The sequence below is a fragment of the Tremella mesenterica genome (assembly GCF_000271645.1).
Source record: "Tremella mesenterica DSM 1558 unplaced genomic scaffold TREMEscaffold_6, whole genome shotgun sequence".
Classification (NCBI taxonomy): Eukaryota; Fungi; Basidiomycota; class Tremellomycetes; order Tremellales; family Tremellaceae; genus Tremella; species Tremella mesenterica.
In genome coordinates, this window is record NW_006711230.1 from 228845 (window position 1) to 255294 (window position 26450).

A 26450-nucleotide genomic window follows, 5' to 3' on the forward strand; every position below is an offset into this window, starting at 1 on the left:
AATGCAATGAACCTCAATAAGAAAATCACCGACGAACGACGAGACAGTATATGTCTCAACATTTCATCTCTGAGGTAAATCATCATATAAATCTTCAAGACTCCATTTCGCTCTCAGAGCAAGTCCGAAACCTTCGTCCTTGGCCCCAGCCTGAAGTCGGAGGATGGCAGTCCAAGCAATCATAGCTGCGTTATCTGAGCATCAGCTAGGTCGGTTCCACTTAGCATGGTCGTAGCATATGAGATGTGCCGTACGATAGCAGTCGACTAGAGTAAATCGGGTTGACTGCCGATACTCTACAACAAACAGAATGAAATTGAGGGAAAGAATTACTTACCTGTGCAAAGTTCCACGGGTGGATAAAACAACTTTGCTTTACTGTCAATATCTCGTAACATCTTCTCCAAACTATCATCAGCACTTATTCCCACTTCCAATATCTTCTGCGTATTGTTTCATGTCAAAGACATAGTATTAAGTCCATGAAGGGGAGGAGACAAACTCACCTTCGTCGGAGATACTGATTACATGCAACTCCACCACTCACAACCAACCCTCTAACGTCCGGATAATCCTTCATGACCAATCTTACCTTATCGATCAAATGTCCCATGGTAGCGAATTGGAACGCACGAGATATTTCTTTTTGTACTTGTTCATCTACTCTACCATCAGGACAAAGTTGATTGACAAGACGTTCTGTAGCACTGAGTAATCCGGAGAACGAGAATGCTTTTTGGGTTTTACTTGGAAGAGGTCTCGGGAGAGGAGGTAAAAGTTTCGGTGTTTGGTAATCATGTTGGAGAAACATGCTGTCTGTTGAGGAATTGAGATGTGATTTTGATGAATTGTCAAGTTGGTTATTGGGTTGAGAATAGGAAAGAGAAGCGTAATATTCTAAGACTGCTCCTGGTCCCCGTTCAAGTGAAGGGGGAAGTTGTAAGAGACGTGCAGCTTTGTCAAATACGTTCCTGATGCGTCAATATTTAGTTTTTGTCATTGGGTCAATCCGAAGAAATGCATTTCAACCAAGACTTTTGAATGAAAAAGAGGTGAAGACGAGAAATGAATTGTGTACAGAAACAAAAGAAACTTGACTGACCCTATGGAATTATCAAGAGTATCGAGCAAGATTTGAAATTTATCCAATGACTTGGCTAAGACGAGTTGTGTATGTCCACCGGAAACTAGTAAAACGAAGAATGGATATTCCGGGGGGATAGATTCAGTGAGGAGAGGAGTTAATGCGTGAGCTTGCTATCTTATGAGCGAACTCATTCTAATCTACTATAATCATGAAACAATCAAGATAGTATTTTAACTCCTGGTGCATCATAACTGAGCGGTTTTAGCAAGGCGGAATGCGTCGGACCATTACTTTTGAAAGTTTGAGAATGCGTCACGAAGGGCGTCACATGAGGATTAGAATAGATTAGGGAAAAGAGAAGGGATGTTAAGATAAGGGTCAAACAGGAGGAGAAGAGAAGGAAAACAACTTACCATATGATGAACCCCTATCAAAGGTATATTATGTGCCGCTGCCAAAGCTTTGGCGGAAGAAGCTCCTACGGAAAGACATCCTATCATACCTGGTCCTCTTGTGTATGCTATCGCGTCCACTTGGGTAATAGTAATTCTAGCTTTAGTGAGAGCGAGACGTATAACTTCAGGCTATCACTCAGTTTCACTTCATCCCATCATATCTCTTCCTCCCTTATTCATTTGCCGTCTTCTCAAATCTCTAGCGTCTTCTCAATATGGAGTACAAGTGTCATCCTGTATCATCTAGATTGACCCTTCCACAACTCATTATATCCTCTCAAGGTAAGGGAAACGGGAAGTGGTGGTGAAGAGAGAAAGAAAGAAATTACGAAGGGAAGGTAAAGGAAAAGGGAAGGGGTGGTGAGGGAAAAAAGAAAAGAGATTACGAAGGTTGAAGGAATCTAAAAGAGGTGGAGAGGAAGATATGAAAAGGTTTACTCACAATTCCCACTTGATGTGCATGTTGAGCTTTTAAAGGATGTATACCACCATAATCCGCATTCTGATCATGTTGTTTAATCACCACATTGGATAATATATATCGGTCAGAAGTCACTATAGCGGCACATGAATCATCTGCTGATGATTCGATACCTAACACCGTCAGGGGGCGAGGAATAGTGAGGGTCGTTGCTGCGAGGGTAGAGTGATGCCGGAGTAGTGTTTGAAGATGTCGAAGAGAACATTTGCGGGATGTTCGAAGACATGATGGGTTATATTGAGGAAGGAAGAAGATAGACATGAAGATGTAGAAAAGAAGCGTTTTCAAGTTGAAATCTCATTAGGTTTCTTTCCAACTTTTGATCTCGATCTCGATCACTTTGTTTTCTTTGACTTTATGATATGTTGTTATGTGGTATCGCTTCGTTGTCATTCAGCGTATACCTATGGAGGGACATAAACAAAGCGCAGGGGTCAACATTCCAGCAGTAGGTGATATCAGTCAAGTGCAACCACACCTACACGTTCAACAACTTCAATTTGACAGATGACTCAGACATGTAAGGATAGCATCAAGGCAAAAGTGAAGCAGATATGGAAGACGAGCGTCTAACTCATGTCGCAACATGCAAAAATGTGAGGATACATAGCGTTCGAACTACGATCTATTTAGTAGAAGCGACAGGAGGTTTCTTACTACCATCCACAACCTTTGTCTCCACCGGCATGGCCTTGAGGATGAGTTCCTCGACCATCGCCCTTACGTCTTTCTGAATCTGGTCGATCGACCATGCGGCTAGACGGTCAGTCTTTGTCCCCCGTGAATGGGCATTGTCAAAGATACGTCGGTCGAACGAGAACAAGGTTTCGGTCATGGAGAGGGAAACGTTATCGTAGATCTAGTGGGGAGAGGAGGACGGGAGACGAGCGAATAGAGATGAAAGTGAAAGGAGCATAGAGGGTAAACGCACCGAACGGAGGTTCAACTTTGTTGGCAAGTTGATCAATGACGATGTTACCTTGTTGGATAATCCACTGAGAGTCAGCATTCATTCCATTCCATATGGTCTGTTTGTGGAGAACATCCATCTGCATAATGATGAAGTAGGAAAGAGGTAGAGACGTAGGAGAGGGAGAGGTGGGACCGGCTATGGGATAGAGAGTGCAGAGACTTTTAGAGAGAGGAGAGGCGTCGTGAGAGGGGTTAGATAGTATGTGGGAAAGAGGCGATAAGAGAGAGACAGAGTACAGAAAGATATCAAGAGAAAAGTGAGGCGATAAAGAGAAGTACAGAGGAACTTGAGAACGATGGGGAACAACTTAAGTGAGGGACGCAGGGAAGACGAAAGTAGGATTTCGGACAAACCTTTCGAAGTGCTTCCCTATTCTTCGGCCTGGCATCTTCATCCTTGATCCCAGTTTTACCAGCTTCGGGCAACTTATCCCATCTATCATCAGCTCTTGCTCCTTTCTCCCACTCCACACGATCTTTTATTCGCATCTTCACACCTCAAATCATTTCAGCATCATCGGGAAGTGAGACTTGAGATACTATCGATATCACAGTGATGGGTCACTTCCTGGCTCAAGCAAAATGCGAGAAAAGGAGTGTGTTTTGCATGTTGGATATATTCCATATTCAAGACAGAACAAAGAAAAGAAGTCAAGAATGTCAAGGATACAAGTCAAGAGCGACTCACTTGACAGCTAAGATATACAAAGCTCCTGCAATCACATTCATCTCTTCTTCAGTCTCTACGAATTCATCTTCCGGTTGGTCTATAAGTCTTATAGCTCCATCGGGATTGGGAGATTTTTGAAAATGAGCCTGTAAGACGGGAGTTTGGAATTGATATTGCATCGTCTTTGGTTGAGTTGGATCGAGGGACATGTTCTTGTATTCCTTACTTCGTTTGTTGACACTGATTGGAAAATCTTCTCGGAATTATGGATTTGGTAGATGTTTCGGTCCTACAGTCAGTATATGAGAAGATCAGAGAGGTGAGGTAGAGAGGAAATAGAGAAGAGGACAGATTTACGTCAGTTCCTCCTTTGATAGATAATGACAAAGGATCATATATCTCAAAGGATTCCAACTCCACTCTTACCCCGCGAAGACTCTCGAATCTACCAGGAGGTTTGCCACCCGATATGACCTGATCCTCTCTATCCCTTCTTCTATTCTCACTCTCAATTAAAGACTAAATCACAAAGTACGATTGGAAGTCAATCAGATGGGTAGGTATGATGTGCAGGTCACCGAATTTGAAGACTGACGATCAGTTGGGCTGTACTACACATCATATCCCGTACCGGTGGCTCAAACTTGTCCCGCATGTAACCGTGAGACTTTGCATGTTGAAGGGAGCTGTGACTGATGGTTAAGACGGCTTACACCACACTCGAACTCGTCGTACGGCGCATCTGTGTGGGATCCCGATTCTTCCCGCAGGTCATGAGGATGATCTTCTCTGTATGCAATGTGGTTGGATCAGGCCGCTTCGTAAGTCGTCGTTTCCGTCTCGTTTGTTGTCGTGTGTAGATTATCCATCGATCTCAACATCCGACCATCTCCACTGCTCTCGTATTTCAACGATCGTAGAGTAGTGTCTGTGAAAATGTCATACTGGTACTGATTTCAGCTCATGGAAAAAACGTCTATTTTCCGTAAGTCCCCAAGTGTCGTCCTTGATCAGAAGAGCACTGATCAGCAGGGGCAAACGAACCTATGCCCGATCTTGGGGTTCTTGGAGAACACACAGTCGGAATCATTACGATCGAAGAGAGTTATGGACCACTCGGTTTTGGCCTCAAAGAAGATGGAGGTATCGATATCGCTGGCCGTAATGATAAAAGAAAGATGCATATGTTGTTCGTTCGAGATCGTATGTTATATATTTTACACGTAAGAGGGATTGTAAAGAAGATGTAGGAAGAGCTATTGCGACGAGGGTGTGGGTCTTGCTTAACAGCACTGCGAGAAATAGTCGGCAGCGCGTTGATAGACATCTTCGTATTGCTTCAAGTTCTCCGGATCTTTGAGGTCGGCCCGAGCCGCTGCCCAGCCGTGGTGTCTGTGACGTTCAGCTCAATCACGCCTCCATTCTCAACCGTTCGTCGGAAAGTTCTTCTTGAGATGACGGACCTGATTCGCCACCGTAGAAGAGAGCGACAGGATTTAGAGACATAGACAAAGTAAGAGATCACTCACACAGTGTCGTAATGATGAAAATCGCACTTCTTACCAAAGTCCTTCTCCTCCATATCCTTCTTGATAGATTTTATCACATCATTCGGTTCATCCATACTAGGATAAAATCCTAACGGTACAGCAAGATTTTTCCCGTCCTCTTCGGCGATCATAGCAGGATGTATGACAGCCCCGCAACAGAACGGCGTGGGGTCGGGTTGGTCTTTGGAAAGTGAGAGCAGGGCAATTTTACCGCCTGATCCATCAATCGATTGGTTCACCTTTCCACGATGTCACATGTACGAATGAGAGAGTAGAGATCGGGGCATGAACTCACCCCAACAGTATCCTAATATGGAAACGGTGTCAAACTTTTCCTTGAGATGTTCGGCAAATTCAAGTACTTCAGGTAATCTATCACTGATCTTTGCACTACCATAAGCAAGATTAGATATTGGTTATTTGGGTTTGACTCACGTAGTCTTGAAAAACTTTGCTAATTCTTCTTTATCACCATCTTTATCTTTTGGAAAAGGATGTCCACGGAATACGTCAGGCATATATATCTGCGTTGGTCGAGTTAAGAGAAGATGATTGGCAAGTAAGTCTGAACCCTGATCATAAGCTCTCTTCCACTACACATCTTCTTCGTCTCTTGAACTTGTGTCAATGGCCAATCATGGGACAAATACGAGTCTGCTCATAGCCGATGACCGTCTGTGATGGGTCAAGAGTTCAGAGCTAGGAGAGATGGAGGACTCCTTAGTGGAGATCACTCACACGTTGAGTCGTCTCCCTGCCACATCAGCTATGAAAATTCTCGAAAGATAAAGGGGGAAAGAGATAATCACCAAAATCCAAAGATATCATAAATCACCACTAAAGCGTGTTTAGCATGATCAGGTCCTGTCTGTATCATGAGCGAAATTCGACATAAAACCAATGGTTCTTCCAGTATGACCCTTGACCCAGGCGAAAGAGCCAGCGACCAGGGGAGGATAGAGAGCGGCGGGACCGAGCTCGTTATATTGCCAAAACAGACATCTACTAAATAACATTTTATACGAGTCACTGACCAGCGGAGAAGATCGAAGACAATACGTTTCAAAGTCAGAAGAAATGTGGTAAGCATGAAGAGAAGGAAAGGATCTGACTAGTATATACTTATTGCGGACACATGTGAGTATCAAAAGTTGAGGGTTACGGGTTGAGCGTCGAGAGATTAATAGAGACTCACAACATAAACTTTCTCAAACTTCCCTACTTTCTCATACGTCCCTTGTAGTTCATATCCCTCTGGATCCAACACAGGATGAGGTACATTAAGTTTTGATGGGTTTGAAGTTGATTGAGGTGGACAACAATTTCCGTCTGTCCCATCTTTCTCTATTCTATCAGGTTCTTTTTCGTCAATCTTGACAGTCTTGAAAAGGTTTTGAATCAGGAACACAAATTCATTTCGAGAAAAAGAAAGTTGGGGGAATGCGGATGGGAGATAAATGAAGACAAGGTGGAACATAGGTGGAATGACGTCAGGTAAGCTATAAGGGTAACGAGCACCTAGTACTTACGAGTAGACATGATTTCCTACAATATCCGACCTATGACTGTTTTCCTCTAGTCAATTCACTTGTGGTATGTGACTTAGTCGAGAGTAAGATGAGGAATGTACAAGCTAATGATACGGGACCCCCACAGGCCACGGAAGCTATCAAATTGATGGAGAGAAGACGAACTTTGGGGGAGATGCGTTAATGGGTATAGCGGGGCTCCACTGACGATATGCATAGATGAGGCTATATAGATGGTTACGAATGAAACAACATTGGTTATGATCTCGTCTCTTTCTCTGGCTCTCCTTTCTCACACTTATAGATCAGGACTTGACCTACACACCTCTTCTCGGACTGAATCTTACAGTGCTCGGTACTGATACTCATGCTACTCGACGTCTTCGGCGAATCTTCTTGACATTCTTCGCAGAGGCATTCTCGATCCATTGATCTAGCGCGTCGGGGGCGAGACCGTATCGCATGAGTGTGGCTCTGCATGTTAGCTCAATCTCTCCAAGTGTAGCTGTATAGATGGTGACCAGGTGGAAGTGTCAGTGATTAGACACTTTCAACAGCGAGAATGAGGTGATTGAGATTGGAATAAGTCGTCCCGCGAGGAGAAAGAGGACGAGAACGAGTAAGAGGACAAGAATGAGAATGAAGGAAGACAGAGAAGGAGGGAAAGTGGAAACAAACCACTGACCCATCCAAATCCATAAGGATCCTCATTCCCAATTTATCCCACGCAACACCCGTTTTACCCAAATCACCACGCATAAAAGCCCAACTAGTCCCACGTTTATTCGGAGGTAATTCAGTCCAAGTCGCCAATCTCATCTCTTCGAACCGATCATGTAATCTGAACAAAGTCCGAAGGGGACATGAAGGGAAAAGATCTATATTTCCCTCTTTGTCATCTTCATCTTCTTCATCATCTTCATCATCCTCGTCACTTTCCTCTTCACTATCATTATCACTTTGATCCGATTCATCCTTGTCCGACCTTTCTTCATCCCCATTCGAAGATGGAATCTCTTCGATCGGTTCTGGGATCCAATCGGTTTTCTTGAGATGATCAACGAGTATTCCTATCCTACCATCTTCCAGAAACTCCCTTGCTTCGGTTATACAACTGACCATAGCTTCATCTACCATTGTTTCCCATTCGGTCGAAGATCCTAATGCTTTTTCTTTCTCATCTTCAGTCCCTCGTAGGTCTTCTAATGGTAATCCCATACCGTATAAAGTCCGGATGGTCACTTCTTCGCTATCTCTGGATGCTAATCCCAAGAGAAGGTCGAGTCTAGCTAGTTCAGCTTCAAATCGAAGTCTCAACGGACGAGCCATAGCCTCCATCATGTCTTCACCTCCAAGCGACTCCTCCCGTTCAGTTGTATTAGATGAAAGTGGAAGTGTAGCGACAGGTGCTAGAGATCGAGTGAACAGATCGAGAAGCTTTATAATTTCCAAAGCTTCAGAATCCGATACGTCCTCCATCGAAATGACTCCGTTTTTGGAAGACCTCACACGATGTCTAACGTGTCGTTGTAAACGCGCTATCAACCCTTCGGCTCGAGCGAACAAACTACCGAACGATGAGAGTGGTTCGAACAACGCTTCGAGTAACTCGGAATTGGTTCTGTTCACTACTTTCTTTGTTTCTTTCAAAGATGATCCTAGTAATAACCCATATAGCTTGAAAATGTAAGGTATAACCTGATGGATAACAGAGCTTACTTCTCTTCTATCTTCCTGATCCAATTCGGGACCGAACCATACGAGTTGAGTCGATATGGTCATAACGGCAAGACAAGCCTCTAGAAGTTTCGCCACACGTGTCTCAACCGCCGACGAGACCAGGATATGCGGATCGGGAGATGGTGGGGAAGTCGAGATGGGCCATACGGGAATGGTACGTGGTAAGGGATAAGTCTGATCGAGATGATTCTTGAGTGAAGTGGCGTAAGATTGGAAGGCGATGAGAGCACGAATACCGGTATCTAAGCTTGGTATGGCGGAAGAACGGAATAGGATATCGAGAGTGGAGATAGGAGGTAGAGAGGTGGATGAACGGAAGAGTGAGAAAAGAGACAATTTGCCTAGAAGGGAAGAAGCTGATGGTAAGTCAAAGGTCCTCATGCCTCTGTTTGTTTGAAACCTCCATCATGTCCCAAGTAGTGTTCAGTGATCAGTGAGGATGATAGAGAAAAAAACAAGTGGGACCATTCCTCTTCACCGCGGCATGGTGTCATGATAAACGAATGAAGAGAATGAAAGGTAAATGGTCAGCTCACGTCGTTTACTGAACATTCCGCTGAAAGTAGGTAACAACTCTATCCAATCTTCTTCCCGAGGAATATCCAATTCTGGGAAATCACGTCTGACAGATCTAGATCTAGACCTTGACCTTGATAATTCTCTTTGACTAAATTGGTCTTCTTCCTCTACTGATTCTTCTCTATCTCGTTTTCCTTCGATGAGATGCTCAGCCATCTTCCCTCGGTTGAATTTATCGTAAGGATGGTCCTGATGATATCTGGGTAGGTTATTTGATCACTTCACTTTGTTTCAAGGATGGTTATGGTTATGCTGCTTGGTTGATCTTAAAAGCTATGAGTGAAATACCCAATGATTCGATTACGTTCTAAGGTATAACAGTAACAGACAGGTCACTGAGTGATTGAAGGGGAGAGAGAGGTGGGGTAGAAGAGTACTTTAACGATGAAATGAAGAAGAAAAGGACACGATCAGAAAAGTGAAATGTGATGGCTGATGTTTCGATAAGCACGGACCGTCTTGAATCCAGGTCATGGTCAAATGGGCCCGAGCGCAGTGTGGCAACGTGGCCAAGTGATGTGCCAGGTGCTTCTCTCTGGTCCTAGGTCGTAGGACATAGTGAGTGTATGCTGTAAGTACATGAGTGCGAGTACACTTGACTGTCTTTGATTAGTACGAGTAGTTTGAATGGCAGAGGTGGGGATGTGAGCAGTATGACCGGAGAATGAGGAACATAGAATAACCAGGAACTCGATCACACTATTATGTAGTAGCCTACCAGTATGCGTACGCTGAACATTCTCAAGAGAGGTCACTCTTCTGGTGTTGAGTAGTATTCTATGTACTATTCACCCAATGATGCATTTGAGTGTGATGAAGCAATTACCTCTAGCACAACATGGTCACAAGAGGAACCAAGACAAAACATGCATTCATGACACTATAACAATGCAGATTCCCTACAACTGCAAGAAACATCTTCAAGCATCCAAAGCATTCAAGTATACAACATTGACCATACCTATTCCTCTTCCTCTTTCTGTCTTCCACTCCTGGTGATATACAAAAGAAATCATTAAAAAGAATATATCTTAAGCAGCTTGTACACTCCTCCTGTTCATACTCATCAAAACCCCCATATCCGGTTCTTTCACTCCATCATCTAACATACCCTCAGATCCTAAAGATCTCACGGTCGCCTTACCCCTTCTATCTCTCAAATCCGTCATACTCGATAACAATCCTTCTAAAGCTTTGGCATCAGGAACCTTCCCATTGGACCTGGTGGAAATCCATGATGGGGATTGAGAAGTGGAGGAAATCCCATCGTGGGAACATGAATGTGAATGGTATAATCCTGGACGTTTTCCTTTAGGTGTTGTGGTTCCATCTCCTATGTGATTGTTTGGAGGTTTGGTGGGAGAAGGTGGGTTGGAGAAATATGATTCTAGATCTGAAGCTGAATGTGAACGACGTGGTTCCATTGTGATTGCTGATCCTCCCCAACAGTATCTATTTCATCAGCTGTTTGTTTGCGACGAGTCAGAAGATGGAGGATCAAATGTAACTTCTTATCACTAAAAGACAGAGAGAAGAGGAAGTGGAAGAGAAGAGGAAGAGGAGAAGGAGGGAGAAGTTGGATCAAAGGTCAAAGATCAAAATAAAAACTCACTGTTCAACCAAATCCGTATATGTCTTATCTAACCCAGCTTCACCTTTATCAAACCTAATCCTAGCAGTTGGACTCCAACGTGACATGATCGGTTCCGCTGGTGATTTCGGACTTTCGCTAGGTGTATCCGTCACACTACCACTAGGTTCTAAAGCAGGAGGAGAATCATTCATTTCATCCGTTTCATCATCTTCTTCATCCAAAACATTCTCCTCGACATGATTCGATTCATCTTGCACTTTCTCCTCTTTTGATCTTTGTATTATTCCGAGATCATCTTGATTCTCAAGTTGTTTGATCGTCATTTGTTTTGGACTTATAAATTCATCTGTATCAAAGAGAGGACTGGACATATTTCTCGGTGAGAAAAACGTATCACCACTAGAAATATTTGGTAAACCATCTGGGATTCTACCTTTTGATTCAGATTCGGATAAAATAGGAGGACTTGATGTTCTTTTATTTGGAGATTTTCCAAAAGTTATTAAACCCGTTCTTACATCTGGTAATTGATCCGGTCTTGGTGAAGGTGAATTTGAATTTCTTCTAGTTTGAAATTTAAAAGCTGAATTAAAATCGTATCTCGCCGCTAAAGTTTGTCCGGTGGTAGGTAATTCTCCCATTGGATTACTTGGTGAACCAGGTTGATTAGGTTCTAAAGATGAAAAATTGAATCTTGGTGAACCCATACCGATCTTATTCATTTCTGGTGAAAGTGGATTGAGACGTTTCGTAGGTGAAAATATACGTGAAACAGCTCCGGTTGAAGATTGAGGTGGAGAATCAGGATCATCGGCTGACATTCTTTCCAATTTAGCTCTTAAATCTGCCATTCTATCATCTTGTCCACCAGCTACTGTCCATTGAGATGTTCTACCTCCTACTGCTTTCCCCATACCTGGTTGAATACTACCGCTTCCTCTAGCAGGTGTGAGTTTCTTACTTTTGACAGGTAGGTTTTTCTCAAATACCACTTGATAATTTTGTCCTCCATTTGAATCCCATAATTCTCGACCATCGGTGGTATATCGTAACGCTATATACAAGGATTTCTCTTCAATCTTGGCCAATAAATCATGTAATTTAATGACAAAGCAGAATCTGTCGTAGGTTCCTCCTCGTACGGAATCTTTATGACTTGCTGTCACCTCCGAAGTGGTTTGCCAGAAATCAAATGTGAATCTCACCGCTACCCATTTCTGGAACGAAAAGTTTCGACACATGACCACTCCCTTGAGAGATTTCCGATCATCATCTAGGAATAAAGATTCGAGGTAGAAATCGGCGTCGGGAGCAGGTGTAGATGGGAAATTAGGAAGACGTATTTGAAGAACTCTTTTATCCCTTTCATCTTCATCCGTAGAAGGGAAAGGGAACTCGCTTTCTTCTCCACTGGTGGGATGTTCGGTGGGTGAACCATTCCGACTGACAACTTGAGGTTTCTGATCTCCTCGGAAAACCTTGACTCGTTCGAGATGACTGTCAAAGTGAACGTATTTTGGACAAGAAGGGGTGTTGGGACAAGATTTCGATTCGAATCTCGGTCTTTCCCTTTCCCTCGGTTCGTCTTCAGGTAAAGGGGTACCGTTGATAGTGAGAGGACCGGAATATTTGATGGCGGGTTTGAGTATCTCTCCTGATTTCTTACGGATTAGCTTGGCGGAAAAGGGGGAGGAAATGACAGCTGATTCAAGATCTTCAGGAGGGGGTATTTTGATTATTCCGGTGAAATCAAGTTTGAGACCGTTCTCACGTCGACGGGGTAGTTGAGGTTGTTGTTGAAGAGTCTTGAGTGCAGCTTCGGATCGAACGCGAACGGTGGGTCGGCGAGGAAGGGCACCTTGACTTGGTCCTCTTACCATGAACTCGGATTTCGAGGCAGGTAAGGGGTTCGAAGTGGATGGAGGTGAGACGTACCCTCGTCGACCTCTTTGAGGAGGGGAAGTGGGATTGGATGAATAAACAGGAGCTGAGGATGAAATCACGCTATTAGAGACTGGCGAAGGTTTGACTACTTTGATAGGGGATGAGGTGGCGGTCGTTTGGGGTTTAGGGGACGGTTGGACTAAAGTGGACGAGCTAGTTTCTGGTGAGTTATCTCTAGAGTTGTTTCGTGAGTTGGCACGAGAACTATTGCCGGAACTACCAGACGTCTCTGGTAATTCAGTGAAACCGAACAAACGTGGTCGACGACCTCGGCGTTGAGACAACTGTATCGAGTCTGTCGCCATGGAAAGGGCGCTCCGTGGAGGGGATCGAACTTCAGGTAAAACCTGTTGATGAGGGAGGGGTGACGATCTAGCGAATAATCGAGATGAACCGGTGGACTTGTCAGAAGTGGGAAGCATCTTGTCTTCACTTTCTGTCGCTGGACTTTGGATTCTCTCGGGTGTGGGGGGATGGACGAAAATTGAGCTTTTTGAAGTCAGCTTTCAGATCCAGAGCTATGGAGTCACGCATCACGGGTACGTAATGACGGTAGTCATTATGTGAAACTTTAGACAAATCGGGCAAGAAAGAAGATGAGAATGGTTAGAGAATGACACACCTTTCTGACCATCCGTTAATCTTCAATTTCCCTTTACTACTAGAACGTCCCAAAAGAGGTATCACAGTCGGAACACTCTCTCGTCCCCCAAGTAAATCCTCAACTTGATCTTCATCCGTATCCCTAGGCAAAGCAATGGCAGCGGCTGTGGTAGGCATGAGAGCAAGTAATGAATGAGGATTAAACGATAAGACTCGATTACCACCCAAGACTCCTAGCAACGAAGTGGGCGCTGTCAAACGTAGATTGGTAATCGATTGACTTGTCCCCAAACGGTGTTGACGTGAGACACTGGTGTTAAGCGTGGAAGTGGGTGTTGTCTCTGACTCGATAGAAAAGATAGGGATAGACTTCGATGTTGATTCTTCTTCTGTGAGATCGGTGGAAGAGATGTAAGAAAGACCAGTAAAGAAGTCGTCAAAAGCACCTTGACTTGGGGTTTGTGGGGTGACTAGTGTAGATGTGGGTACGGAAGCTGGTGAAGAAAAGTTCGAAAGACCAGGATTTGACATAGACCAATGGTCAATGGTGGAAACGTCGTTGCTGTGGTCAGAAGGATTGGTATGATCTTCAACATCCACTTTGGAATTTACCGACTCCGGCTTGGTGTCTGTGTGTTTTGACGCGGAGAGGTTTTCTTTGGGGATGATTTTCAAGTTGGGGATACCGGAATCTTGACCTAAAGAAGCGGAATAGAAAGTTTGTTTTCCTATTTCGTCACGCGACCTTAGACTTGATGTATCGTAGTTGTCTCCACCAAGTGGGTCGGGTCCAGTTGCGCTAGATGTATGGTCGGTAATGGGAAGATTCACAATGACGTTGTTCTTTCCGTCTAATCTAACAGATTCATCTGGTCCATTTATTCCAATAGAGTTATTTCCTTCACTTGAAATACTTGAATTGACAAAGTCGTTGTGTTCATCCGGTTTGAATTGTATAGGAACAGTAGTAGTACTTGTGTTATTTACCGGAATCGACGATGACGTCCAATCTTTCTTAAAAATCCCGCTATCGATCGTTTCAATCGTAATTTCAACTTCACCGCTACTGACCGTTTTTTTACCTTTTTCGACAACCACTTGACTTAAATCGATCTGATCCAAATTCGGCGAAGGTGGAGGAGTAGGATAAAACGTAATGTCTTTCCCTTTGAAATTAGTGATGGTCGGTGGGAATAAAGTGGGAGAAGATATTCTTGCTGGTGGTGAATTAGTCATTTTCGTTTCTTTCTCTTCAAGGAATGAATTTCTCTTTCTTCTATTTCCTTTGACCTATTTCTTGTCCAAAACTCCCAGGTATACACGGATCAAAGTGAAAGGATGGATAGATGATCGACGTTCAATGACTCCCTTTGAAGATCATCGATCATCAAAATCATTGGTTGGAACAAGTGGATTCACTATCAAGAATGGACGGTAAGAGAATGTTACTGATAGAACATATTGGAGAGATGTCGAAGAAAGTGTTAAATTGGAAGAGTAAGAAACACAAAAAACAATTGACAACAAAAATTTCAAACTCACTTTGTTTTTTTACTATTCAACCAAGTCTCAACCCGATGAACCGATGGACCGATGAAGAGCCAAAGCGATGGACCGAGAGATCGATGTACACCCATTCACACTGCTCGTGACCCGAGAATGTGAACGCCACGCCGCTCGATGAACACGTTGGTACGTTGGGGGGTATCAGACCGTCCGATGGGGAATATCGATTTTTGGTTAGTGATGAATGGGGAAGTCTACGCGGGTCGGGGTGGTCTTTCCGCAGATGGGGATTGCACAGTACGATAATGAATGATGGAGGGGGAAAAGAAGGAGAGGATGAAAGAGGAGAGAGGGAATGATATATGTACAGAGAGGGAAGGAGTGGTCAGAGGATGAAGTATCAGGAGGAGATAGGAGTGTATTCTAGTAGTATGAGCAAGCAGGGATCGGAGGGATTTGGATCAAAAAGTCAATTAATCAGGCACCACCCACCTCACCAGTGCAATCTGGAAAACTGGAGAAAGAAACGTGTTCAAACCTTTCTGCTTGGCAGCGAGTCCCTTTGATGCTCTGTGATCAGTGGACGATGCATGGATTCTGTATCTACTGCGAGTACATTGGAGATGGTATGGAAAGAGATGACCTGAACAAGTTGTGCGAGGTTGAACAAGTCAAGATCGGCTCTTGTGGGGGTAAAACCATGGTTGGTACCATGGGGCGCGGGGCGTGCGTCAAATGACGTCTCACTGCCACTCACACCCTGAGAATTCCGACTAGTGAAATAGGCATGCCGTTAGTTCATTCATGTTACTCCAGTCGGGCATCCCGCATTAGGAATGAAATTGTAAGAGTACATAAGTAAATGGCAAGTATTATGGACGCATTGCATACCAACACACGTCATGTATTCATTTCTCGATATATGTTGCATATGTTCCATCTACATGCGCAGACGGTCGTTATCAAGACAAACTCGACTTTTCCAGATCGTACCGGGTGAAGTGTGGGACGACGCGGCTATTGCCTACGTCGATGCTGATTGTTGCTAGTGAGGGACATGTTCAAAGGGACCACGATGGGAAGATGAATTTGTGTAATTGAGAGACAGGTGAGGAAGTCATACAGTGGAAGTCAAATATCGGGGATGGTGAAGGAAGGGCCGGGTCACTATACGCGACGGTCGATGCTTATGGGTTGGAAAGAGCGATTGGGATGTACAGATTGTTTATCGGGTAAAGGATTCGGTACGGAGTAGGAAGTACAGCGCATGTCATTGATGGACATGGTCAATGTGAAAGGTCGGGCATTCATTGTCACGAGGTAAAGTTGAAACCTCCATGAGGAACGGCAACGTCACTTTGGAAGGCGTATTGTCCGCTGGCGTCCACAGCGGGAGCAGCACCTGCCTCTTCTTCTTCATCGTCTGGGAAGAATTCTAGCACGTCAGCCGATGTATTCTCAGGACCGATCATACACCCTCTCATGTATGTACAGGAAGAAAATGGACATGACTCACTGTCCATGATGTAGAAACATTTCTTGTAAATCTCCAAATTCTCGTGATGTTGAAGATTATGAATGGCGACCATACCGCCCGCCTCCTCGATGTACTGAGCATATTTGTTGACACCACCTGGACCCGCCGCTTCTTTATCGATCTCTCCAACTTTGAGAATATTCTCCAATCCGTCAAGCGCGACCTGGATAATCTTGTTGTCCATCGTTCCAAGAAGGTCGCACATGGGTTTGATACAACCTTGACTGACGAGATATCGAATTTGATTTGGTTCTTGAAGTCCACCGGAAGTCGCATTCGAGATGGCCCAACATGCTTCTTTACGAGTTTTGAAATCGGCGTTCTGGAGGATGTTGATGAGAGGGGGAATGATGTTTCTGGTCCATCAGCTATGCTCATGCAATATCAGGCTGATGTGAGACTTACGCGTCAATGACAGCCTGAATCTGCAGCGGAGAACCTGCGGTGATGTTGGAAATAGTCCAGCATGCTTCCTTGCGAATACCATCCTTGGGAGATGATAGCAAGCTCAGGAGAGCTGACAAGGCACCAGAAGAGATGACCACTTGGGTTTGCAGGTCATCACCGGTGACGATATTACCCACAGATCGTAGAGCTGGAGTTTGAACCGCGGTGGACGGGTGCATGAGGAGATCGACCAATCGACGGCACACACCACTTTCGATGACAGCTTGGATCTTGTCATTGGTACCGTCGGAAAGATAAGAGATGGCCCAACAAGCATCGATCAAGACTTCGTCATCAAGGGAATAGATGAGTTTTGTAAGGACAGAAAGAGCCGGAGCGATCTAACTTGGTCAGCCTGAGATACAGGGCGTGTGCAAGAAAGAACTCACCTTTTTCCATTTGGGTTGAGGATTTTTTCCACGGCAGAAATTGCTCAGAGTCCAAGTAGCATTCCTTAACATTGACAGTTTATGATCTTCATTGAGGAGCATGAGAAGGGGTTCGAGAGCGCCAGTTTCAAGGACGTAATCCCGACATTTGGGCGAGTCACCGGCAATGTTTCCCAAAGCCCAAACCCTGAATGTCAGTTCATCCCCTGTCAGTAAGAAACGTAAAGAGAACTCACGCTTGTTCCCGGACGTCGATGACAGGGGACGAGAGGAGTTTGATGAAGTGTGGGACAGCACCAGCTTCGATGACAGTATGAGTGTGTTGAGAAGTGCCAGAAGCAATGTCTAAGGGATTAGTCACTCGTCAGTTACAGAAACGGATCAATACTGACTGGTCAAAGCCCAAGCCGCTTCAAACTGTGACCATCAGCAAGGGCGTCGATGTGACGATGAGATAAACATACCTGTATCATGGCATTGTTGCTCTGCAAAAACTCCACAAAGCGAGGAACAACTCCGCACTCGATGACTCGATCGATGGGTGGACTTTTCTCCTTGGACAGCAGTCTGACCTCGTCAGCACAACCTTGGAAAATTTGCAAGAACACGCACTTGCGAAATTTCATGGTCGCTTCCAATTGCGCATTAGGATCCTGACTCAAGACAGCTGCCAACATCTGGGGCAGCGTCTCGCCCAGGGCAGCAGAACCAAGCTCGACATCTTCATCCGAGTCGAGATCATCCTCCAAGACTGGATGAAAGTTACGCCTCTTGGCGATATTCTCTTCACGCTGACCAGTAAGTTTTGCCTGAAAGTCCGGAGTCCGGAATAATCATGCTCACCTTCTGCCTCCTGATCTCGACTTGCTGCTCTTCACGACGTCTACGCAGCTGGACACATCAGCATATGTCATATAGGTGCATAAAGGATGTATAGACCGACGACGAGAGGGGATGAAAAGTTGAGTGGCCAAAGAAAAGCCCGTGCAGTCGCGTGAGAGAACTGTGGGAAGGGATAGTAAGAAAACTTACCTGGTCAGCCGCAAAGTTGGTCTTGCCTTTGAAGTTGTTCTTTCTATGTTCCAAGTTACGCTCCATGATGAATGAGTGTATGAGAAGGGAAGGAATGTGATAGTGTATAGGAGCGTCGCACAAGTTTCCAAAGGCAAAGATGGGAGGGTTTTTGATCAGGGCCGGGTGTGAGTGGAGACGAGTGAGCGAGGGTCCTTCTTTATCCGGGGGGACCATTTACATCACCGGTAGACCTATACGAGTAAGTTGACTCGGTCCACCAGCTCTATCACAGCCGACTCACATTCAATACATATCCAAGACTATGGGGGAGCACAGGAGAACAACATCAGAACAGCGAGACAGACGAGAGAAGGACCGTCTAGCCAAGGATGATCAGCGCAAGAGATCTCACAATGATCACAGTGATCATCGAAAACATCACAAGCACCGGGATCACAGTCACCTGTCTGAGGAGGATCACGACAGGGGAGCCAAAGAGCGACATCGTGGCAAGAAACATCGCCATGAGACGGAAGAAGAGCGAGCGGAACGGAAGAGAAGAAAGAAGGGAGCTGAAGATAGGGAAGAAGACCGACTCCAGGTGGTAGAGGATGATTATGACGCAGGCATGTGGGTGGAGAAGAGTATCGATGGGACTGTGAGTGTCTCAATCTCATATTCCACCCTGCGAACCTGAGCTAATGGTAAAGGAGGCTATCTCAAATATACCCACTGCCGAATCTTTGCTCCTGACATCTCATCAAGCCAGTACGAAAGATCCCCTACATCCTGTGGTCGCTAGTTCTTCCGAGAGGGAAAGTTGGATGCTCGAGCCCACTAACACAGCTCCTCCAATACCCGACACGGGAATAGCTCGAGATACCCCTCATAGCGCATCTAATGGGTTAACAGATGGATACGGAGAAGAGACTAGTAACGACCGGACATTTTCCAATGACGTCGACTTCTTCTCTGATCTAGGCAAAGTTCATGAACGAAAGAATCCAAAAGAGGCTGAAGCCGAGGCGAGCCGTACCAGAGCAGAGAGATACGAACTCAACACTCAGCTTAAAGAGGGTAAGAATGTAGACGAGTATGAAGAGAAGGGTCCGAAGAAGGTTCAGCCCGGAGGACCAGGATATCAATGGAGGATGATGAAGCTGAAGAAATTATATGAGCAAGCAACAGAGCAGTACGTCCATCTCCATGTGATAGGTTGGACTGTAGCTGATAGTTCTAGAAGCCGGGATGTGGAAGATGTCGCGATGGAACGATATGGCTCATTGGACGAATTCCATGAAGCCGTGGAAGAACGAAGAATCATCGATGAACGTGAACAACGACGTCAGTCTCGTCGGGGAGGAGGTAGTGAAGGATTCGGAACTCCAAGTACAACAGGTGTTCGTACACCTGATGCAGGTGGTAGACGATTCATGTTCACTTCTGAAGATACTTTCGGGTCTCGACCAAGTTCGAGAGCTGGGTTCAGACGTCCGGGAGAAGCTGGACAAGAATTCAAAACTCCAGGAGGAGTCGGACGGGTGGATGCTATAAGACGTACAGAAAGTACATTCACTCCTGCCAAAGTGACCACTCCCATTCCGAGCGTTTTCACTCCTCAAAATTTGACAGACCCCAAAACTAATTTCCCCTTCCCAGATACCAAAGATCCAACGTCATCTGAACCTCCTTTATCCATCGAGCAATTGAATCGTCTACAAGCAAAGGTTCTTCGGGCCAAATTGTCTGACGATCCTAAAGCTGTAGAGCTAGAAGAAGAGTATGATAAGGAGCGGAGACGGTTCGAGAGAGGTGGTGGCGATCAAGGTGGGGAGGGAATGTGGACTGGATCGAGTAATGGAATTCAGGGACAGATGGGTCGGGTGGATGAGAATGGGACGAGGACGGAAGTTCAGGTGTTACCTACCCTGGATGGTCGAGGAAGGTTGTATGATGTTGGTATGGGCAAGGAAGATGACGAAAATGTTCGACCTGGTAATAGGCGAAAGAAGCCGGAAAGAGTGAGTCCAGCGTTTTTTGTAGATACACTGTATCTCCGTGTCCCTTCATCCCTCAGTTTTGCATGGAAGGAGTACCATGATTATAACGCTGATGTTTCAGTTCGAAACCAGAGATAAAGAAGGTAATCTGTTAAGGTACAACGCGGACGATGATGAACTTTCTCTTGGAGAATTAGTCCGACAAGAAAAGTTTGGTGCAGGTTCAAGGGAACAAAAAGAGTTTGACGCTCAGATGGCTATGAACATTGCGCGAGATGCCAAGTTTGAGAATGATTTGGATTATATGGACGACAATGCGGACAGGTTAGCGAGAAGAAAGATGAAGTCTGATGCTATGAAACGACAGTTTGCTATAAACGGTGGGTTCAATGGTCACATTCCCCTTTGTACAAACAACAAGCATGTCGCATGCTTTGTTATTCCAGTCCAAACATGAGGTAGACGTGCTACAGATAACGTGGCGACAACGGGAAAAAACAAGTAGGTGAGTGTCGAGCTGAACAATAGATTACGCCCGTACTAAAAAAGCCTTGGACGAATGTCCATTTTGTTATCAAGAAGATCGTCAACCATTAACAGCTGTCGTCGCACTTGGAACAAGAACGTATTTATGTTGCACGATGACTGAAGAGTTAGTGGAAGGACATTGTTTGATAGTACCTCTACAACATCATCTTAGTAGTTTGGAAATGGATGATGATGAATGGGAGGAAGTACGAGTGAGTCGAGTTGTCCTTTTCTCTTCATCTTCGTGTCCCATGTGACGTCCTTCTTATACCCCTTTCCCAGTTATCTGAGCCGCACCATGTACCATCAATCTGGTTCTCTCATTCCGAGTAAGAGGTATCGACACGTAAATTGGCTCGGAGCAATCACTTTCTCTGCAGCCATAGTTTTGCCCCTCGAAAAGAGTTTGTGTACATAGTGTATTGGCTGACAAGAAGAACTTTATGAAATGTCTGATGCGTATGCACGCAAAAGAAAATAAAGGTGTATTGTTCTACGAAACGATATTAAGTTTTCGACAACAGAGACATACGTTTATAGAAGCTGTACCATTACCCTATGATCAATTCCAAGATGCTCCTGCTTATTTCCGAGTAAGTTTGATTATCTTCTCTTTATGCAATATTCACTGTGTTGTTCCACGATTTGCACCCCTTCTCCATCACCCATCTTTATCGTCTGTGTGTCTCGCTGTGCGATCTATCACTTCTTTCTGGTCCTTCCTTCCTCCTGTCAAACTCCACATATCTGAACCTGCTTAGCATTTGGGCATGTGAGACGATGAAGCTCGTGTCAATCGATATGAATGTAATGTTCGTACGCAGGGAAGGTGCTAACAACCAAAGGAAAGTATACTCGCTTCTGAATCCGAATGGTCTCAACATAAAAAACTCATCGATTTCTCTTCTCGTCCAGGAGGTTTCAGACGTTGTTTGGTATCCAACATACCGTACTTCATGGTACATTGGGATTACAAAGGTGAAAAAGGTTATGGACATGTTATTGAAGGTACGGAGGAAGGAGGTGTCGAAGATGGTATACCTGCTAATGAAGGGGATAGAGGTGGTACTAGTTTTCCACCGTGAGTTTGTTGATTTTTGTTTCGTTTTTGGTCCTCTATCTCTGCTTCTCATCCTCCTCAGTCCTGACTTTTTCATTTTTGGCCAGTCTTGACTATCTTTCAGAGTCTCATCTTGATCATCCCTCACATACCCACATACCCACTTGCACTTCTTTCCTCATTTTGTGTTTCTCTTTGGAAAAAAGTTCTGTATGATAAGATGGTACCAAGTATGAACGAAGAGGACGTGTCGGTGGATGAATGATACTGGAACGGAATATAGTTGTGACAAAAAACTGATTTAATAGTTATTTCGCAAGTGAGATCATAGGAAATTTACTAGAGTTGGAACCTCGTAAATGGCGTAATCCACGGAAAATCGATTTCGTATTGAACAAACAACGTGCGAAAGAATTAGGAACTTGGTTTCAACCATATAATTGGACGACTCAACTTGAACAAACCACATGATATGACATTGGTAATATGCACATCGTTCTTTCCATCACGACTACCCATCAACCATCCTCACTTCAACTCTTGGTCATATATCGTATTGTGTAACGTTTTACTGATCATCCCGTCCTTCATCATCTCAAGTTTGGTACTCTACTTCATTGTACCATTCACCCGTCTGACGAGTTGAAGAGATAATGTACTTTTGAATATCAGACTTGTAATACTAATGTTATTCCCGTGTGATACTGATGTCCACCAGTTTCTATCATCTCTCCCAAAAATCACTCTGATCTTCCCAAGGCATCGCCCTCTCCTCTGGCCTTGGTAGATACTGCAATTCACCTTGATCAACCAACCTTTGTTGTCCTAATGGTTTGTTCACTTCTGTAGAAGAAGCAAAAGGATTCCCAATCTCTTTTAAGCTAATTTCCCAAATAGCCTGATTTTCTGTACCCGTTTCGTCTATCGATCTCCAAGAAGCATAAGAAATAATCTTCCATTCTTCTTCTTTTTCTTCTATTCTTTTATTCGAACTTTGTTTATCCATTATATATCTCATAGATCCTTCCCCACTCTCATCAAAACTCTGATTTCTTATCCTGTTCATCTCACACTTTCTTTGAGATTGTAGATGATCAATAGCTGTGTCTATAGCCGTTGATAATCCCATCAATTGACTTTTGATAACGTCCACTGTATTATTCACCCAAAATTTCAATTCTATCCATTCAGGCTTACTTACAAGACTTTGAGAAGCCCAAGAATAAATACAAGCTGCCAAATGATCTAAAGATAATTTATCTTCATTCGTTATACTATAATTTGATCTTCTTGATCTCGATGGACTTGATGTTAACGACATTGTCGAATTTGTTCTTCTGAAAGATCTGGAATCAGATCTAGAAAGAGGTTCCACTGTGTCATTTGGAGGTACATCAGTATCATTGATTTTAGTTTGATATTTCATTGATTTAGAAGGACGTGGGATGATAGTTGTATATGCTGAACCTCTCATCGAATCTTGTGCAGGATAAAGATGTACAAGAGAACAAAGTGTTTGGAGTCTTTGACGAAGATATACTTTATGTCTTGGATCAGGAAGAAAAGGTAAATCATCTATAAAACTAAGTGGATCTTTTGGTTTTGTTAATGCTCTTGAAGGAAATTTGTTGGAGTTTGATTGTTTAGATGTTTTTGAACCAGGTTTACGAACACCACTTTTACTAGTGTTTGTAGCTTTTGAATTATTGAATGTAGATGTTCTGGAAAGTTGTGAGTTTGTTAAAGAAGAAGATATCGTTCCCGGTCCTGTGTTAGATCGTCGAAAAGGGACCAAAGACATATCTTGAAGTGGTTGAGTTAAATCTTCATCATACCTCTCAACTTCTATTTCTTCATAATCGCCATCGTCGTATTCGGATTGGTCCTGATCCCAATATTGAGATTCTTCAGCTGACATGTCAAGATTGTTGATGAATGTACACTTTTGATATCACAGGATAAGTAAGGAGATTGATGAGAGAAATCATATTGGATCATGTCATGTACACTATATGTAAAACAACAAGCGGAGTTTATGACACATGATAAAGGATCAATCACCTATCCTCCTTTGTCCAAGTACGACATGTGATGGAGAAAGAAGGCCACGTAATAACATGACATTCATGTAATCATTGATCTGAGCAGAGATGATCCATCAAGAAGTAGAGGGATATTCGTAGAAACCTTTACCGGATTTTTTACCATACCACCCAGCATCAACCATTCGGACTAACAGACCAGAAGGACGATATTTGCTATCGCCCGACTCGGTATGTAAGACACGTTGGATAGATAGACAAGTATCGAGACCGATCAAGTCGGCAAGGGCTAGAGGTCCCATGGGATGACCCATACCGAGTTTAAATGTTGTATCGATATCTTCTGCTGTAGCTATTCCCTCGTGAAATCAGCCATTCAGATCTCCATCGTCTCTCAAAGAGAACAGCTTAAGTGTGCATGAAGGATGGCTGTCTTTCCAAGTTGATATAGAGTGGTGTGACGAACGGATGGATAGGATACAGAACGTACCTTCTCCAAAACTAATATAGCCTCATTCAACATAGGCATGAGGATAGCATTAGCTATGAATCCTGGAGAGTCGGTCGACATTGTCACCTCTGTCCATTAGCACGATTGGAAGGGGTGGGGTTTGGGCGTACCTTTCTTACATGATTTACCATATTCTTTCGCTCGGTGTATGGTCTCTTGGCTGGTCTGAAGGGCGGGTATGATCTCTACTAAACGCCTTTATCTCAGTTCCAAGCATCCATCAAAACAGAAGAGGATCTCATTGTTTTGAGAGTAACGGTGGGACAGAGAGAGGGAAAGGTGGCTCACATCTGAGGAACGGGGTTGAAGAAATGTATTCTGCAATCAGTGTAATGCCCGAGCAAACTTCTCCTATCCACTGGTTTCCACCACCTCCTAGAGATTCATAGCCAACAAGGCGTCCCAACCAGCTGGCCAATAAATGTTGAGCGATTTCCCCCCAAACCGGATGATTTCCAGGTGTCGAAGCTAAGGCAGAAAGAGCGATGCGAATGGACAACTCACCCAATCACCCTATTCGCACTTGTCTCATCTTTCCTACCAGCAGCAGCAGCCAGTTTCGTCAAGCTAATAGAACTCGTATTACTCCCCAGGACACTTTCAGGAGGTAATGTCCTCCCCAACAATTCGAACAAAGAGATTTTCAAATCTGGTATTTCCGGTATTGCTTCTATGACCAAATCGGTATCTCCTTCAATTTCCACTTGTCCTGATTTTGGTGTGACACGAGATAAAGCTTCGTCCGCTACAGATTGGGTAATACGACCTTTGGAAACGTCTCGATTGAGGAGAGATGATAGTTTGGTATGTGCCGAAGATAAGACGGATGGGGAGGGGTCGTGTAGTGATAGAGGTACTTGAGCGTGGAGGGCTGTTACGTAGCTGTGTGTCAGTGGACAACTTTCCTTCTCGGATCCGATCCTTGCCATAGCCTAATTTCAATAAGAGAGCTGAGAGGCTGACGTAGATATGGCGCTTGAAGATGCAAGCCTAGTCAGAAAGGGGAGGGCAAGAAGGAGAGGGGATTTACTCCAGGGGTAAAAGGGGGAGAGGACTGACGCTATGCCTAAACCCATTTGACCAGCCCCGATGATAGCTGCTTTCTTGAAGGGAGTGATGACCGACATTTTGCTTTGACTCTCTGATCCACCAAAGTTAAGCAGATGTTGAAGAAGGACTCGAGATGAATGACAATATAATCCCAAGATCATTTAGGTGATTCGAAGTGGGGGGAAGGAGAGCCCGGCAATTCGACTAAGCGGTCTCTTCGTCCCTACATCCACAACCCCGTCCGCAGCCTGCATGCTATACCAGGTATAGGAGCGGGCTCAAGCAGAGGTATATAAGGGAGCTCTCATACTAATACGTTGGAAACATCGCGAATGACTAGTGACATACATCATATGACGGGAAAAAACCTATCACCTAGTAAGACGTTCAACTCCAAGACTCATCTCGTTCTCCCCTCTAGCGGCTGTCGTCTCACCCGTTTCTTTCCCAATAACAGGCGCGTGAACGTGATGTTTCGCTCCGATTCCTGTCCCTACCCCAGCACCAGATCCAGCGGTAGAAGTGTTGGTATGGGTGGCGGTTGTACCGGTAGGATGGTCTCTACCGGCGATACCTTCTCCGAGATTATCGACAAAGGCGTTTATATTACCTCTTATTCCTTCTCCCGCGCCTGTTGTCAGTCATGATCCTGTCACTTGTCCTGGCTGCCAACTACTTGTAAGTGAACGATTGGTAGTGAGGAGCCTATTGTGTTACAGATCGGAATGGTGTGGGGAAAATGAGGGTGGAGACTGGTCATGGCAGGAGGGATTGAGGACGTAGAGGGTGGCGAAGGAAGAAGACGGTGAGCGCACCATGAGCGACTGAGTGTTAGCGAGGTCACGAATCTTGAGATGACAGGGTACAACGAGAGGGAAGAGAACAGTTCGCCGCGAGATAAGTTGTACTCACCATTTGCAGCCCCTTTGATCTTCTCCGCGAGACCTGATCGTAAGTCACAGCTTAACATCAGGAGAAAAATGGACTTACTGGCCCCCGCTTGACCACCAGCGTTGGCACCGGTTCCAGTGACAGGTTGGTTGGTATATGACATTATGGCTTTGTTGTGCTAACTATTTGCTTGGAATATGAATTGTCGACGTGAGATTGATGTGGCTGACAAGAGAGCAGAAGAGTTTATGTACATATAAGTCCCAGTCTG

General features: G+C 44.5%; 9 protein-coding genes across 9 annotated transcripts; 2 read left to right on the forward strand and 7 right to left on the reverse strand.

Moving 5' to 3' along the window:
• Positions 1-63: 63 nt before the first annotated feature.
• TREMEDRAFT_31504 (uncharacterized protein) lies at positions 64-2284 on the reverse strand (the record flags this gene model as incomplete). The annotated part of the gene is made up of 7 exons (XM_007004889.1): positions 64-194; positions 338-420; positions 507-746; positions 810-971; positions 1103-1257; positions 1501-1671; positions 1985-2284. 7 exons carry the CDS (start codon positions 2282-2284, stop codon positions 64-66), a joined length of 1242 nt encoding a protein of 413 aa, XP_007004951.1.
• A 1395-nt stretch (positions 2285-3679) lies between these two features.
• On the reverse strand, positions 3680-3874 carry TREMEDRAFT_31388 (uncharacterized protein; the record flags this gene model as incomplete). The annotated part of the gene is made up of 1 exon (XM_007004871.1): positions 3680-3874. The coding sequence occupies one exon, from the start codon at positions 3872-3874 to the stop codon at positions 3680-3682; it is 195 nt and encodes a 64-aa protein (XP_007004933.1).
• Positions 3875-4217: 343 nt separating this feature from the next.
• On the forward strand, positions 4218-4830 carry TREMEDRAFT_62660 (uncharacterized protein; the record flags this gene model as incomplete). The annotated part of the gene is made up of 5 exons (XM_007004996.1): positions 4218-4221; positions 4267-4326; positions 4370-4486; positions 4626-4650; positions 4698-4830. 5 exons carry the CDS (start codon positions 4218-4220, stop codon positions 4828-4830), a joined length of 339 nt encoding a protein of 112 aa, XP_007005058.1.
• A 118-nt stretch (positions 4831-4948) lies between these two features.
• On the reverse strand, positions 4949-9219 carry TREMEDRAFT_62661 (uncharacterized protein; the record flags this gene model as incomplete). Its single annotated transcript, XM_007004997.1, has 12 exons — positions 4949-5057; positions 5195-5429; positions 5511-5605; positions 5651-5787; positions 5954-5969; positions 6025-6083; positions 6411-6559; positions 7070-7102; positions 7124-7218; positions 7430-8442; positions 8464-8840; positions 9021-9219. 12 exons carry the CDS (start codon positions 9217-9219, stop codon positions 4949-4951), a joined length of 2517 nt encoding a protein of 838 aa, XP_007005059.1.
• An 875-nt stretch (positions 9220-10094) lies between these two features.
• TREMEDRAFT_62662 (uncharacterized protein) lies at positions 10095-14440 on the reverse strand (the record flags this gene model as incomplete). The annotated part of the gene is made up of 3 exons (XM_007004998.1): positions 10095-10515; positions 10676-13090; positions 13224-14440. The coding sequence occupies 3 exons, from the start codon at positions 14438-14440 to the stop codon at positions 10095-10097; spliced, it is 4053 nt and encodes a 1350-aa protein (XP_007005060.1).
• Positions 14441-15581: 1141 nt separating this feature from the next.
• TREMEDRAFT_39274 (uncharacterized protein) lies at positions 15582-18257 on the reverse strand. Its single transcript, XM_007004904.1, has 10 exons — positions 18116-18257; positions 17927-17974; positions 17696-17874; positions 17548-17650; positions 17476-17500; positions 17320-17428; positions 17084-17270; positions 16653-17035; positions 16227-16603; positions 15582-16145 (listed from the first exon to the last, which is right to left on the reverse strand). The coding sequence occupies exons 1-10, from the start codon at positions 18179-18181 to the stop codon at positions 16024-16026; spliced, it is 1599 nt and encodes a 532-aa protein (XP_007004966.1). The 5' UTR covers positions 18182-18257; the 3' UTR covers positions 15582-16023.
• On the forward strand, positions 18255-22156 carry TREMEDRAFT_68880 (uncharacterized protein; the record flags this gene model as incomplete). The annotated part of the gene is made up of 10 exons (XM_007005124.1): positions 18255-18356; positions 18627-18755; positions 18808-19289; positions 19338-20118; positions 20219-20477; positions 20626-20837; positions 21063-21218; positions 21471-21706; positions 21917-21934; positions 21994-22156. The coding sequence occupies 10 exons, from the start codon at positions 18255-18257 to the stop codon at positions 22154-22156; spliced, it is 2538 nt and encodes an 845-aa protein (XP_007005186.1).
• Positions 22157-22747: 591 nt separating this feature from the next.
• Positions 22748-23603, reverse strand: TREMEDRAFT_62665 (uncharacterized protein; the record flags this gene model as incomplete). The annotated part of the gene is made up of 2 exons (XM_007004999.1): positions 22748-22786; positions 22887-23603. 2 exons carry the CDS (start codon positions 23601-23603, stop codon positions 22748-22750), a joined length of 756 nt encoding a protein of 251 aa, XP_007005061.1.
• Positions 23604-23843: 240 nt separating this feature from the next.
• On the reverse strand, positions 23844-26404 carry TREMEDRAFT_73971 (uncharacterized protein; the record flags this gene model as incomplete). The annotated part of the gene is made up of 10 exons (XM_007005137.1): positions 26279-26404; positions 26201-26233; positions 26104-26112; positions 25664-25919; positions 25298-25369; positions 24743-25120; positions 24527-24556; positions 24349-24434; positions 24218-24306; positions 23844-24086 (listed from the first exon to the last, which is right to left on the reverse strand). Exons 1-10 carry the CDS (start codon positions 26340-26342, stop codon positions 23844-23846), a joined length of 1260 nt encoding a protein of 419 aa, XP_007005199.1. The 5' UTR covers positions 26343-26404.
• Between the last annotated feature and the right edge of the window lie 46 nt (positions 26405-26450).